This window comes from Cyprinodon variegatus, unplaced genomic scaffold, assembly GCF_000732505.1.
Source record: "Cyprinodon variegatus isolate N-32 unplaced genomic scaffold, C_variegatus-1.0 Scaffold449, whole genome shotgun sequence".
NCBI lineage: Eukaryota > Metazoa > Chordata > Actinopteri > Cyprinodontiformes > Cyprinodontidae > Cyprinodon > Cyprinodon variegatus.
This window is the reverse complement of record NW_015150902.1, coordinates 671,602-687,411: the sequence shown is the minus strand read 5'-3', so window position 1 is coordinate 687,411 and position 15,810 is coordinate 671,602. Positions and strand designations below refer to the sequence as shown.

At 38.2% G+C, this 15,810-nt stretch overlaps 1 protein-coding gene across 1 annotated transcript in view; it reads left to right on the top strand.

The window, feature by feature from the left end:
- Positions 1-14,668, top strand: part of ids (iduronate 2-sulfatase) — a 19,396-nt gene extending 4,728 nt beyond the window's left edge. The window contains exons 5-13 of the mRNA XM_015389138.1: positions 3,308-3,505; positions 7,259-7,429; positions 7,513-7,639; positions 8,916-9,086; positions 9,450-9,556; positions 13,142-13,258; positions 13,422-13,532; positions 13,999-14,124; positions 14,191-14,668. Of these exons, the coding sequence (XP_015244624.1) occupies positions 3,308-3,505; positions 7,259-7,429; positions 7,513-7,639; positions 8,916-9,086; positions 9,450-9,556; positions 13,142-13,258; positions 13,422-13,532; positions 13,999-14,124; positions 14,191-14,271 (1,209 nt within the window). The 3' untranslated portion in view covers positions 14,272-14,668. The remainder of the gene's footprint in view (positions 1-3,307; positions 3,506-7,258; positions 7,430-7,512; positions 7,640-8,915; positions 9,087-9,449; positions 9,557-13,141; positions 13,259-13,421; positions 13,533-13,998; positions 14,125-14,190) is intronic.
- The last annotated feature ends 1,142 nt before the right edge of the window (positions 14,669-15,810 follow it).

The following is a 15,810-nucleotide window of genomic DNA, read 5'->3' as shown; positions in this document are numbered from 1 at the left end:
ATACTTTTGTCTCACTGTATAATTGAATTCCTACCTACATTTATTTGTTTATTGTATTTTAGGGGCCAATTTATTTATTTATCGAACATTTATTTATGTATTTATTTTTCAATATGGCAGAGCTGGTCCTCCATAGTTCATCAGGAACACCAGATTCTGTGACAAACATTGATTCCCCCCCATTGAGGTGGTAAATATGTTATTTAATGAAATTATATTCAGACTGTCGTATAATTGTCCGTTAACTCCCGCCCTAATACTGGCTGTGTGTTAGAACAAATGAAGATGTGAATAGAGCTCCTATCATGGTCAAATGGATAATTTTATGAAATAAATTCACTCAACTTCAGTTCAAAATATTTATTAAAATTTATTAGCAGAACTCATTCAGCTCAAAGTCAAACATATTTTTGTCAAAAACTTTGAATAAAATGGTGAAACTCACCTAATCTAAGCCACTATGTAAACAAAAAGAGAATGACTTAAAAACAAAACAAAAAAAAACCCTTGGAGGGTCTTGTGAAAGGAGGGTTAACAGAAATTGGAAATTGAGAGAACTGTAAATGATTATTTTAGTCGCACTAACTGGTGCATGTAATCATGGGGTGGATCGGTGAACCTGTGTTTCACAGGCTGCAGTTGAACAAGTGGCTCCAGCTATCGGATGCTTGAAATGGACAGAACTCAGCGTTCTGACAAGGTGTCCACCACTGAGTTTATAGGGAAAAAAAAAATCTCAATTCACAAGAACGCGACTATGGACTCGTGTCCTCGCCAAGTACGTTCTTGAGAAGAACACAGGAAAGTGTGGACTCTGGGAGAACGGGAGCACGCAGCATAGATATGGGTCAATTGGAACAGAAGCGTACTGATGACATCACCACACGCTCTGCTCGTCTGGAGCTGCATTTCACCTCCTGCTTTTAATAATCTCTAGATCAGGGGTCTCAAACGGGTTCCAGAAAGGGCCGTGTGGCTGCAGGTTTTCTTTCCAACCAAGCAATCGCACGCCAGACTCCATTCATCTCATCAACTGACTGCAATCTGAACATGATGACTTGATGAGGTGAATGGAGTCTGGTGTGCGATTGCTTGGCTTGAAAGAAACCCTGCAGCCACACGGACAGCTGTCAATCTCAAGAACGGTCATGTCTGCTCTGATGCATGCTGGGTAAAGAGGGAGGGGCGAGAACAACATCCGAGGACTTTGTCCGTTCTCAGTCTGCCCTTCACCCCATTACTAACATCTCCTCCTCCAGCAAAAACCAGCATCTAGATTTGACCAGTGAAAAACAAAGGAAACACCTTGACAGTAATGCAGCTGAATTAACCCAGAGAGGAAGTATCTCAATGCAAACTTTATTCAGTTTTAGCCAAAGAAGAGAAGTGAAAAGACTGAAGCAGTTGCAGGTCATTTGCTGTCCTCCAGCTGACTCTTCAGCTGCTCCCAGGAAGACGAAGAAGACAACCTCTCTGTGGAACAACCATCTTCCTCCAAAGGCTCACAGGGTTTACTCTTCCTGGGACTAGACATTATGGATCATTCTTCCTGTTTCTCAGCCCCGTTTTCTTCAGAGGAGACTGCTGTCCATCTCCTCCACTGATCACAATCAAGAGAATCCTTAAAAAAACAAACTTCTCCTTTTAATGATTTCTGTGAAATTGTTTCTAAGAGGAAATAAAACTTCATGAAATATGTTCCTGCTGAAACTGAAAACTGACTAGGTGGGATGATCAGTATTCACTGTTCCTTTGTTGGTCACTGAATTTCTAATGTCAAAGCGGAGTATTTAGCAAAGTTGGTATTCAATTAAATTAAATTAAATTGAATAATATATAGGTCCCTTTCACCACAGCTACACAATGCAAAAACATATAGGATTTGGCCATTTTTTCTTAAAAGAAGTGTATTTTCTATTGTCTTGTGCAGGTTAGTAGATTTCTCAATGGAATGTTAATTCATGTTTATTAGAAAATAAAACTTAATTATCTTATTTGAACTGCATAATATTAATTAATATTAATAAATTTTCCTTAAGAGTAAAATACTCATTCCATTGGCAGAAAATCTGTTTTGAACTGCTAAGTAATTTTTTGGGTGCTCTACACATCTCTGCTCTGAAATCCCTGTTGTGGTTTGAGCCTCAGTCTATTGAGGTAAGCAGCGAGAAAGTAGAGTCCTGATTGGATAATACAGAAAAATGTCACTTCCAGTGAGGCTAAAGCTCTTAGGGGATCTATGGAGCAGGGGCGGGTCATGATGCTGATTGGTTAAAGCCGGGCATACGCTGTGCGATATTTTCAATCATTGCAGGCAGCTACAGCTCAAACTGTATGATGAAACCGCAGGGTTTAAAAGTTCAAAGCTTACGATGTATGTTCTTACACTGTGCGCCCCGAAGCTCAGATGTTACGATGGCCAACTGAATTTAAACCTGTTTGATTTTCTCCTGAACTTATGATTCTTGATTGGGGAAATGGTCGTGAGAGGCTGATCACCCCTCCCCTCGTTACCCTCTGTATGACGCACGATCAGGCTCAAAATCGGCTAGATCCAAAACTTCTCACACAACTGGAAGATTTTCCTGAAAAGGGCAAAAAAATGGTACAGTTTATATAGTTAAAATTTTTAACTGACAGTGGCAAAACAGTGAGGATGTTTTCCTCATGAGCCCAAAGGGAAAACGGGTAATTTGGTCAGAACTGTCATCTTGTGCTGAACTCTTGCCTTGATTTCTGGAGTTTATAATTTCAGAGCGCTTCACATCAATCTATTTTCACCCGCTGAAGTGATGTGTTTTGTGTTTCAACATTTGTGAAAGCAATACGTGATGTTTTGATTAAATGAACACTATTGGACCTCCTCTGTTTCAGAGAGCAGCATCGGACACTGATTCTGTGGTACTGCCAGCAGATGGCGCCACATCTGTTTGTCTGTTCATCTTTCCCTGTGCTGGCATTATATTTAGGCTAAAAAAGGACTATGTAAACACTATCAGGGCAGATGCTTGGCACACATAACCTGATTTTATCAGGATCTAATGATTCTTGATCTTTTTTTGTATTGGTGAATATAATGTGAGTTTGAACCTTTAATACTTGACTTTTTATTGCTCACAACTTTCTGCTGGATGTTTGTACCTACAAGGGTCCACATCTAGCCACTTTACTAAAATAATAAAACACTATTGCACATCTAAAGTTACGGCAGAGGTGGAGACCACAGCAGCACTCGAACACGTGTGACAAAACAATGTTTGGACCCAGATGCCGACATCATGTCTTAAAGTGACCATCTTGTTTTCAGATGTGTAAAGGAGACGATGGTCAGCTCCACGCCAACCTGCTGTGTGCGGTTAATGTGACGGAGCAGCCCGGAGGAACCCTGCCAGACCTGGAGAGCACAGATGAAGCAGTGAGGCTGCTGAAGAGTCGGGTCGGGGACGGAGCTTTCTTCCTTGCTGTGGGATTTCACAAACCACACATACCTTTCAGGATCCCACAGGTACACAGATTATAACACAACCAGCGGGACATGGCTGTGGGAAAACAGAGGAGATTAGAATAGAAATGCAGACTGTTGACATTAACCTGCCAGAACTTAATGTTGACATACTGTCACTCTGCCAAATATGGAATAGGCTGGTAACCTGTCCTCAGATGAAAGGGCATTAATAAAAAGAAAAGTAACATTCAAATCTATTTTGAAGCTGCCATCACTGAGTTTTTTCATGTTGACTAATGCTAAATGGGAATATGTTACAATTTAATCACCTGAAAGTGTTGTCTGTGGCAAATTACATGGTTTGTCTCACACTTAGATGGTGTGGGTGTGTGGAACGGCACACAGCAGGCAGTGGTAGAACCAGAGAGTATGGGTGGGGGGCAAAAAAAGGTCAAGAGGTTTTTATAGAAGGCTGCAATGAGATGTAACACCTGAAATATTTGTAGTATAGATATAAAATATTTACCGATTACAGTCTGTAAAGGCTAAATAATGTGAAATACATGTTGCTTAACCCTTATGCTACATTCACACCTAACGCTGCAGAAGCAGCTGGTTTACATGCAAAGTCGATGGTTGACGTGCATCAAAAGGTCCTGCAGCGAGTCTAGAGCATCTTGTTGCAGCTGAAGCAGCGCCTCATGAGCTTCTGATCGTCTGAGGTGCGTGAAGCGCTTCACAAGCAGCAGCTGCTGGAGTTAGAAATAATTAACTTAAGCTGCTCAACGCGCCACATCAACCAATCGGAGCAGCTGATCTGTGAGCTGGCAGGGAGACGGACACAGCACTGCTGATGCAGAGCGCTACAGTCACTCCCTTGAAACAGTTTATTAACGCCTAAATGAACTTAAAATGTTGAAAATATGTTCGATTTTATTATTCGGGTGCCTGCAGTTTGGATTACATACGTGAAAAACGTTAACGTCTACTTGCTGCCGCCACCAACAGTAGAGGAAAACCCCCATCTGCTGCTGGGGTTTCCCAGTGACGGCGCACCGCCACTATGTGGGGATCCGAGCAGCTCCGACAGCGAAATATTTGAAGGCAGGATCCTAATCTTGATAAAGTGACTGCACAGATTAGGTTTTTAGGTGGACTTTCTCACTTAAAGACACATTAAAACTACTTTTCACCAGCTTATCGCAGCTAGTTTAGCAAAGCCGCTCTCTGCCATTGAACACAGGAGCAGTGGAAGCATCAGACGAATCGGCACAAACTTTACTGGACGCGCTTCAGGAATGTCAAAGATGCTCTTGAGGTGCGTCTGACCTTAATGTGTACAAGCATCAAAAAAGCATGTGGGGTGTAAATGTAGCATTGTTGTACAAATATACATTAGTTAAATTATCTTCATGATTCCACTACCATCCAACAAGAAGCCTAAACTAAGCTAAAGAAAGCAGAGAGCCCCTTTTCAAGAGTGGAAAATATAACTTAAAGAATCTTCCTCATCCTTTCTTGGATCCAGTGTTATTGGAACTTTTCAAGTTTTAGTCTTTCGGACCAAATGTTATTATTTTTAGTCATGATTTGGTGATTTTTTTTCAAATGTGAAAGTTTTAGTCCAATTTAGAATTAACTATTTTGCATCTATATAAAGTCATCCTATAAATGTCGACATGTGAAAACAAACCATTAAATAAATGGATTAAAAAAAAACATATATTCACATGTGACTATATGCTTTTTATGCATCCCAAGTTTAACCAAATATATTTAATGATTTGATTTGTTTCTTCAGCTGATGAGATGCTAAAATGACAAAACTTAGCAAAAACACTTAGCTGATAGAGCAGAAGAGAAGCTTATTTAATCAGATGATCATCATCTCATTCTGTCCCCATCCTTATTCAGTTTGCCCTTTTCACTGACTGTAACTTTTTTTTGTAATTGTGAAGGATGGATAAAAAGTCGACCAATACAAAACTTATATGTACAATGCAAAAATAGTTTTTGCAGCAATAGTTTTGGATCAGTTGGAACCGGGTGCGGATTTTACCACTAGGCGAAACAAGTTCCTGGGGGCCCTAAGTTCCTGGGGGCCGCATAAAACTCATTTTACATGTATGGCTAATACAACTATTCCTTATTTGTGCACATTACGGTAATTATATTTTTGATAAAAATACTTTGGTTAAAATGCCATCAGAACGCTTATAATAAGTGTGTCTCAGCCCTTCAGTGTCCACCATATTGGATCAGTCTTTAAGCATAGTACAGCCACCTGGAGTGAGGGCTGGAGTGAGAAATGTACTGTCTTATTCCATTTAACTATAATGTGACCAAAATTGAGCGAAAGAGCTGGACTCTAAAATGTTCATCTCTCAGCACCAAACTGGTTGCAAACATTGTTCTGGTTGATTCTGGCATAGAGACGACGATTGAGTCACTCTGAATCAGATTCATTATAAACAATTCAGTTGGTTCCCAGCTCCTAAACAAGCAGTCTGTTGCTGGCACAACTACAGCTGAGTGGGAGATGGGGAGGTTATTGTCCTGTGAGAGGAGGCAGCTCTGCTTAAGTATGTTGTTTTGGACAAATGCTCCTAAATCCTAGACGGAGGCGGACACAAAGCCTTTGTCAATGGTTTTAGGGAAACAAGGAGAAATAATGGCTTTTTTTGAAAAAGGCTTGAGGTCCGATGTGCAGAAACTAGGAAAATAGCTTCTTTTTTTTTTCTTTTTAGGAAAAGAAACTGCTGAGCCCAAAGGAAGAAAGAAAAATTAAGTATTGTGTGAAAGAACAAGTAGTTTAAGATGGGCAGTAACAGCATGAATCTTAATTCAAAGTGCTCTAAAAGAGGGGAAAAAATAAATCCTCCGCCTCTGACTGCCGCTCTATCCTCTCTGCACCAACACTGATGTCCAACAATACCAGCACTAGGGTTCTTCTACAGTCTGCTTTATACGGATGTCACTGAACACCTTGATAAGGACAGTCTGTTGTACTTTGGTGTAAATATTTGGCAGAAAATAATAAGGAAGCTGGTCTTTGTTAGGAAGGTGTTTAACTGTTTGAATGCAGCTTATTTAATAATCTTACTGATGAGGGGGAGATTGAGATGGGCCTGTAGTTCTGCAGTGGCATAAAGTCTAACAGAGGTTAGGTTGCTGTTTTTTTAGGGCAAAATGGACGTGTTTATTATTGAAGCTAAATCAGATGGGCAGAACTTTCTTTAGGAAGACTGTGGGTAAAACATGGAGACCTTAGGAGGAAGAACATAGCTGGTCTATCATTTGATGTTTTTGTAGTTTATTTGGAGAAATTTTGTCAAGATGAGTTCTAGTTGGAGACAACTTTGGTATATGATGCACATACTGGTAGAAATTAATCTAGAAATAAGTAAAAATGTCTTAAATTAAGTATATTTACCCTTAATTTGAATAGGTAAATTAGATAATTTGCCAATGGAATGAGTATTTTTACTCTTAAAATAAGATAATTAGATAAAATGCACTTGAAATAAGACAATGCAATTGTGTTTTCTTATTTTAAATCTAAATTGTCTTGTTCCATTGGCAAAATGTCTCTTTTATCTACTCAATTCAAGAACAAATGCACTTATTTTAAGAAAAATTGACTTATCTAGATTTTGATTTTTCCAGTGTGTTAGATGGGTTTAAAGTACCAGCACTGGTAATGATGCGCTGTGGAGACAGAGTGATCTAGTCTTTAGATGCAGGTTAGTATTTTCTAGAAGTGAAAATGGATTAATTTACTCTCTGTGGTTTTATTGTCCCTCTGTTTTACAGGAGTACCTGAGCCTCTACCCTTTAGATAAAATGACCCTGGCTCCTGACCCCGATGTTCCTGAGCTCCTACCTCCCGTAGCCTACAACCCCTGGACAGATGTGAGACAGCGGGAGGATGTTCAGAAACTTAATGTTAGCTTCCCCTACGGACCAATTCCTAAAGACTTCCAGGTAAAAATCCTGCAATCACCAAAGTGTCTCCTTGTTGTTTAAACTGGTGCAAAGATGGTTTTACCCTTTGTCCTGTTTTCCAGCTGCGTATCCGTCAGCACTACTACGCTGCTGTGTCCTACATGGACGCGCAGGTTGGGAGGCTCCTCAGTACGCTAGATGCTCTCGGGTTGACTGACAGCACAATGGTGGTTTTCACCTCTGATCATGGTTTGAAGACTTTCTCTCCCTCTCATTGTTATTTTAATCTGAATCTTAAAGGTTTCTTTAATATAAATATGAACGAGTTTGACACCTTCAGTGGAAAGTTAAGAACAATAAAATTAATCAACCTACAGTTGTGGTGACATCCCTGAAGACCTCTGACTGTTTTTTACCAGGTCGTTGGCACATTAGGATTTCTCTTTAGTTGGACTGATGCCTCTGCTGGCAGATATTAGTCTTTTTTTTTTTTTTTTTCTTACATCAGCCCATTAAAGAACGTGTTCGTCGATCCCTTGGTGTAGTGCTGTGCCCTGAGATCACGTGAAACACATTCACCACTGCTTCCTTCATCTGATTCCCACTGTTACCGTTATATTTGATTTCTTTAAATCTCTTTTTGACTAAATTGAGTCTCCAGTATTAGAATAATTCAACATTTGTCACGATTATGTCATTAATATATTATTATTATATAAAGTGAGAAGAAAAAGTAATATTGGCTTTAAAAATTCAAAGAATCTGAAGCACCTATCAGAGATTCTCTTTTTTTCTTTAATCACCAACTGTATATGTAGACATTAAATATAAATATTACTGTAATATAAATATCTAGTGACCAAAAATGGTTAATAAGATGATTTGCTTGAAATAAGGTAATGGAGTTAATTTTTTTCTTATCTTAGATGTAAACCTTTTTTTTCCATTACAGATTGTCTTACTTACCTGCTTTAGTTTTGAGTGTAATCGATAATATGGAGACCAATCTGTCTTCCATTAATGTCGTTCTGAATCACTGAGCTTTAAGGTGTGTAAAGTTCCCAGTGAATCTGCTCAAATTTAGAAAGAAACATTTTTTTTTTTAATGTTCAAGCTAATTTTATTTTAAATAAATTGCAAGTATTAATTAAACTGAACCAGATGGGATTCTGCTTTTACTGTTTTGCTCAAATTAAAAATTATTTTCTAGAGAGTTCAGTTTGAAGGTTTTTTCAGTATGAGGATGTCAGTTTATTTTAATGTGTCTTACATCTCTTTATTGAAAGTGCCAATAAATAGATCCACTTTGGGAGATTTTACACCTTCAGCTCAAGAATACTTTGCTGTAATTGTATTTGACCACCAGATGGCAGTGTTGTAACAGCAAATTTGCTGTGATCTGAAGCTCTGCTGGTGTTCCATGTTTGGAAAGATGGTTTTCATTTATCCTTTTTCTAAATTCTGTTTACAAAGTTAAACTAAAATCATTAAACTTTAACCTCTTCTTTCTCTGTCCTTCAAACAGGTTGGTCATTAGGCGAGCACGGAGAGTGGGCCAAATACTCCAATTTTGATGTGGCAACGCGTGTTCCCCTCATCATGTTCGTCCCCGGTGTCACTGCTGCCTATAGCCGAGCAGGAGGGCCTACTTTCCCCTTTATTGATGTTTTTAGCCAACCTGAACACAGCTTCACCAGTAAGGATGCCCTGCAGAGGAACCCTGTTTAACAGCATAAAACAGTCTGGGAATATTTGAGAAAAAAACTAATAAAACTAGTTGGATTTTTCAGTGATCTCATGAAGCTTATTAAAACATTTTTTAATGTAGCCATGAAACTTTTAATGAAGTCTTCGATGTACACAGGGAACTTGAAAAGAACTTATTTAGACAGGATTGCTCTTTGATATTTTGCCTGAGGATAGTTCTTACTTCAAGTAAAAGTGCTGCAATGATGATGAAACTTCAGCACATTAAATAAACCGTATTTTCAGGGTATCTTTATGGTGGTAATACCAGCTGGATAAAACTTTTAACTTTCTGAACATTTCTGGCTCTCAGATGCAAAGGTAATCCGTAACACGGTGGAGCTGGTGGACGTCTTTCCTACCGTCTCCTACATGGCCGGCCTCCCAGCGCCTGAGCACTGCCCTGACGTCTCCCTCCAGGTACCTAAAGCCCAAATTAGCACATTTATCAAAGAAGGGATTAGTTCAGTCTCTGCTTTAGACCTGATATCTGCCTGGTGGTTCACAGAAAGATTTTCATGCCATAGGATTAGCAGCTCAGGGCATGCAGGTGGCAGCGGTTAGTGCGCACAACCCACTGTATGGAGGCTTTAGTCCTCGACGCGGTCGACCCGGGTTCGAATCCAACCTGTGGTCCTTTGCTGCATGTCTCCCTCCCTCTCATACCTCCTTTCCTGTCAGCCTGGTTTCGAAAAAACAAGACACTAGTGCCGTTAAAAAAAGAAAAAGATTAGCAGCTCAGATTGCAGGTTGAGCTTTTTGATACTATATATATACTATATATATTTATGGTTTTGAAATAGTTCTGGAAAAGATGCATGAAGCCCTCTTGATGCCGTCACCTGAAGGGAGGGGACCTCTGGGGGGAATTTTGTTCCGTTATTTTTGCAAGCAAAGAACATGTTTGTAGCTTGAAATTTGAAAAAAATCCAGGAACAAAATTTTAAAAAGCTTTTGATCAAAAAATAAATTTTGATGAGTAATTTTGCTGTTTTATTAGATCTATAATTAATTTTCTTCTACAGATTTTATGTTGTATAATATATATTTTTTATTCTTTTTTTTTATTATTCTCTTTTTTTCCTAACAAATCACATTCTTATCGCACAAATCATATTCAGATCGCATTCTCTTTACCTTTGAGGGCGGGCTTTTCTTTGGATCCAGGAGCAAATATTATTTTCTATTGCTCTGCTGGACGTTGGCAACAACATTCTTATTCATCAACAGCTAACGTTTGAACTGGACTTGTAATTTTAAGAGTTGATTTTTAAAACCATCTGAAAAAACTATAATTAAAAAAAAGGGAAAAAAAAGATGACAAAAAACCCAAAATCAATAATTTGAAAAAGAAAAAGAGAAATCTCTCAAAACCTTTTTTTGATTGAAATATTTTTCAAGTTCTATTACTTTATTCTTTTATTTCCGTTTACAAAATCTTTTCTTTATTTGCAACAGTAATGGAACAAAATTCACTCCATAGCCTTGAGGGTAACTAAAGGGTTATAGTGACCTCACCTGGCTTTGGATCGGTGGAAGAATAAGGATGTAAAACAGTTTCCAACCGTGAGTTTCGTTAGTTTTTGCTCCTGAATATCATCGCCTTTTATGACATTTTAAGGCAAGTATGTCAGTGATCCAGCTGGACTCTAAAAAATAACCTTTATATTTCTCTTTAGACTCCCGGTTATTTGTGTAGTAGGGCAGGATGATGTGGTTAAACAATATAATCTGATATTTCTACATAACAAATCAGATTAACTGATTTTATTGTTAATTTTCATATTTTTTTCTCTGCTAAGGTTCATAATGAAAATAAGTTGCATACATTCCCCTCTGAGATATACTTGGTTATGAGTCTAAATCTAAGAACAATAAGTGATTAACTGACATCAGTCTGAGGTACGAAAGGAATGGATTGGTGGAAAAAAAAATCAAGATTTTCCAAAAATTTGATCCAAAACACTAAATTTGATTAAACAATAGAATATATTATTTGCCCAGGCCTATTCTGTAGCTATTTTTTATATATATATAAAGGAAAATGCTAAGCATGAAATGCCACTTTTCTGGTGGGGAGAAAAAAATCTTGGAAAAAAAAGTCTTGGCTTTAAGAAATTTGAAAAAAAAGCAAGAACTGAACACGGCGTCCTTAATGAGAAGTAATTTGAATCACAGTCACTGAGTGGAAACAGAAATTAATCAATATGAAACGGTTGCTTTTCTGAATTAGATTTTAAACCTCCAGATTAAACAATACTAGCTTGCTTATTAGGTTTATTCTGACATAAAGCAGAAAAGTCTTTGACAGAAATCCTGGTATTTAAACACGTTGCTGATCAACACTGATAGCGTCACTCATGTAAAGCAAAGTCTTTGCAGTTAGGTTGGCTTTTCGCAGCTTAGTTGGAGTTAGGAGAAGTTGGAGTTTAGAGAACCTAAAGGTGCAGCTTGGTTCCTCTGTGTTCCTCATTTTCCTGCAAACAGCAGCTGATCTCACTGCCCGCCTTCAGGAGACGACCAGGGAGCAGAAACCACCTGTAGAGATGCTGTCTGGAGGAAAGACGCAATGTCTGAGACAGTTATTCTGAGGATTGGGTTTGGTTAAAGGGCAGTCTGCAACCAGGTGGATTAAAATGCTACAACAACACCTGGTTATTTAATCCCATCAGTCCAAATCAACCAATGGGATAATGCCAAAATGGTGAAAATTATTCTACCGGAAACATAAAAGGCAATGCATGCTGCAGGGGGTGAGCCAAGTGTTAATAAAACCTACTGCTTGTGATGCAAAGCTTGTCTCGTATTAACCTGCTGGATGCAAAAGTTTCCAAGATTTCCAGATTTTACATCCTGGGAATCCCTGGAAGTTTTTTTTATTTTTTTTTTTTTCTATCAACTGCTGTCAGCAATTCTGAAGAAAGTGATTTTTATCGCCAGCAGAGGTGTCAAAAGTATTAATGTTCATTAGTCAAGTAGAAATGCAAATCCTACAGCTAAAATACATTTGTAGAAGTTAGAGTATCAACTTAAGCTTTTTATTCAAGTAAAAATGTAAAAGTACCATTTTTAAAACTACTTAAAGTATAAAAGTAAAAGTAATGCAGGAAAAGACGTTAAGGACAGAAGCTTTACTGCTCTAGCCTTTTAAAGTAAAATGTTTCTACAATTCTGAATGATAATTTCCTTATAAGTATTTTTTTTTAGTTTTATAACTAATGGCAACAGTGTTAAATTTAACTTTGCATCATCTTTTAAAAATATAAATTTTTGTTTGTGGTGAACAACAAATTGGGGGCAGCACTGAGTCCAAATATTGAGAAATTGTCTGGATGAAATAAATTATTTTGATGTTTTTTTACCAACATGCCATCACAGAAATGAGCTCAGATGAAACAAAAGAGTCTATTTTCAAAATGTAAGGAGTAGAAAATAATATAAATATAATAATAAAATATATACATATTAAGGAGTAGAAGTTAAAAGTTGTCTAAAAAATACTCCAGTAAAGTATAGATGGTCAAAATTTCTACCTAAGGTAACGAAAGTATTTCTACTTTGTTGACACCTGTGATCATCAGCGTCACCGGTTCATGTTTATTCAGGCAGATCACTTTTTCATTTGAAGCTGGGGAAAAAAATTATAAAAACACAACTAATTTTGTTTTTATTTGCTGACCCAAACACAGGAAACTGATAACAAAAAATTATGTTGTGTGTTTGTTACTATTTTTGTTCAGTCCAAAACAAAAAAAACAAGTGCTTGAGTGGATCACTTTCAATTGTCGTATTTTTGATAAGTACCCTGACCCTGGAGTTCTCTCTGCCCTGAATACACCGTGTGCTTTAAACAAAGTCCAAGATGGTGTAAAATGAATTTAATTGAAGCTGTAATATTCCTGGGCCGTGCTGTGAGTGGAATTGACGCTGCATTGTGATGTAAACTTTAACGAGACCCAAACATACCTGAAGGTGACTGAGTCCGTTTTGTGCGTTACCTTCCAGGTGGAGCTGTGTACAGAAGGAAGGAATCTGGTCCACACCTTTCAGCACAAAGAAAGAGGAAAGAATGCCGAACTGATGGCTTTCAGCCAATACCCTCGACCCGCTGACACTCCACAGGTAGGAGCTTCATGAGATTCCCTGTAAATTTAGATTTCCCTATCACATGGCTGCCCCCTCCTCGCAGCCTGAGCTGCTTCTTCTGCAGCTGCAGAACTACAAGCACTGCAGACTGATATCCCCAGTTTATATAAAAAAAAATAGGTTTATTTTGTTTTTTCAGAACAACTCTGACCTCCCTGATCTCCAAGACATCAAGGTGATGGGTTACTCTCTGCGTAACTGGGACTACAGATACACACTGTGGCTTGGATTCAATCCCAGATCCTTTCAGGTAGGTCTGTGGAATCACAGGCTTTCACACAGCGACAGCTCTTCCCCTTATCCTCTGCTGTCTATTATTCCACTTTCTCTAAATGGGTTAGTTTCTGCCTGGGGAGGCGGAGCCTGATGGATCATCCATCTGGCAAGTCGCACACTGCAAAAAACTGAAATCTGAATAAGTCATTTTCTCTTAAAATAAGTGCTTTTTTCTTGAACTGATTAAGCAAGTGAGACATTTACATTTAAAATAAATAAAAAACTATTTTATTGTCTTATTTCAATTGCATATTATCTTATTTTAAGAGTAAAAATACTCATTCCATTGGCAAAATATCGTATTTACCTGCTCAAATTAAGGATAAAAACAATAAATTTAAGAATTATTTACTTATGTCTAGATAGTTTTGGCAGCACAAATGTTTTCCATGCCCAGGATGACTGATATTTATCCGTCACTCTTTCCTCTTTTCATCTAGGTGAATGTTTCTGATGTCCACGGTGGTGAGTTATACATGTTAGCAGATGACCCCGGTCAGGACAAGAACATCTACAGTGACTTGGATCATAGCATTGTTATGAAGAAGATGGACGCCCTTCCTCATGTAAGTCTTTTATTATTTCCTGTCTGAATGTTGAACTGAACGCTTATTTGGTTGCTAATCTTCCAGAATGCGAGTGTGTGGACGAGGATGAGGCTCCAGCTTTATTACCACACAGCAGGACTGAAGAGAAACGCTGGGACGGCGTGACGAGCAAGAAGCACAACAGACGGACTCACAGGGACCAGTTTAAAGGGAATATAAAGGAAAAATTAAACTGTTTGTATAGAGTTATTGCTGATTGTTTCACATTTAATACCTGAATATTTAGTTTTTTTTTCACTGATTAAAAGTACGACTTACTCCAGAGCCTTACTTCTGTCCACGTATAACATTTGAAAAAAGCTGCCAGGAAGGGGTAACCTGGAGAAGCTTGGATCATGCTGAGGGCGTGAGAGCTGGATTCGTCCCTGCGATGATAGAGAGCCGCTTACTGGCGGTTTACAGCGACACAAACATGTCGAGTAGAGTGATTTCAGTAGCTGTGTTTCCATAAACCATCAAAAGGCACAAATTTTAAATCTCGGGAGTGGTGGCCTAGTGGTTATGGCCATTGTTGGGTAAGTTTCTTTAAAAATGTAATCCGTTACAGTTACAAGTTACCTTGTTTAAAATGTAATTGTAGTGTAACTTTTTTGATTACTTGTAAAAAGTAATGTAACTAATTACTTTTGATTACTTTAAGGTTTTAATGAGTATTGACCCATGTTCAACATTTAATTTTTGAGAACTGAATGTGAACCTTAAAAAAGCACTAAACTGAGAGGGAACTGCTGACGGGCAATCACAGGATGTCCACAAGAAGAGATGCCAGCAGCACCAGGCATGGAAGATTTCCTCAGACTCCTCTCATCGGGCCATACTCTCTTCTGTTCCTCCCCCAGGCTCTACCATTTACACAGTTTGCAGACTAACACAAGCAGGTTCAGGTTGATAGCCGGCAAACACTTCTTGCACTGCACGGTTAAATTTGAGCCATTTTCACAGATGTAAATGAAATGCTCCTTAAATTTCCAGCGCTGGAAGGCTGTCATTTTTGATGTGCTGCTTGAGCTGAAATAGAACCGTCCGCTCGCTTGCTGTTCCTCCAGGAGGCTCCACCAGCACAGGATGGATCATCAGAGTGGCAAATATGATAGAGATAAGGAGCCGTAGCGGGAAAGCAATAAAAATATCATTACATATTTCGCAAAGGTTTTTCTTTATATTTAAAAAAAAATTTAACTAAATTTGTAATTCTTAATATTTTCGGAAGTAGCTGTAACTGAATTCCATATTTTCTCATTGTAACTGTAATGCATTACAGTTACTCTGTTTTTGTAATTAAATTACGTAACGTCGTTACATGTAATCCGTTACTCCCCAACACTGGTTATGGCTTAGAGCTTAAGCCCCACTCTCACAGACTGCCACTATGGGTCCCTGAGCAAAGACCCTTAACTCCACACTGCTCCCCAAGTGGATGGGTTAAATGCAGAGGTAAATTTATCCATTGTGAAATCAATAAAGTTAAATTATTGAAAATGGTAACGCTTGAATGTAGAACAAAAAAACTCATATTTTTCTCTGAAAATGTTTTACGCTTTGAAAAGGTTTTCTGGTCGTACTGAAATTCTTATTTTGCAAAACTGCAGAACAGAGAATTTTTCACATTTAGTTTGAGACGAATGTGATTATAACTACAGGTGT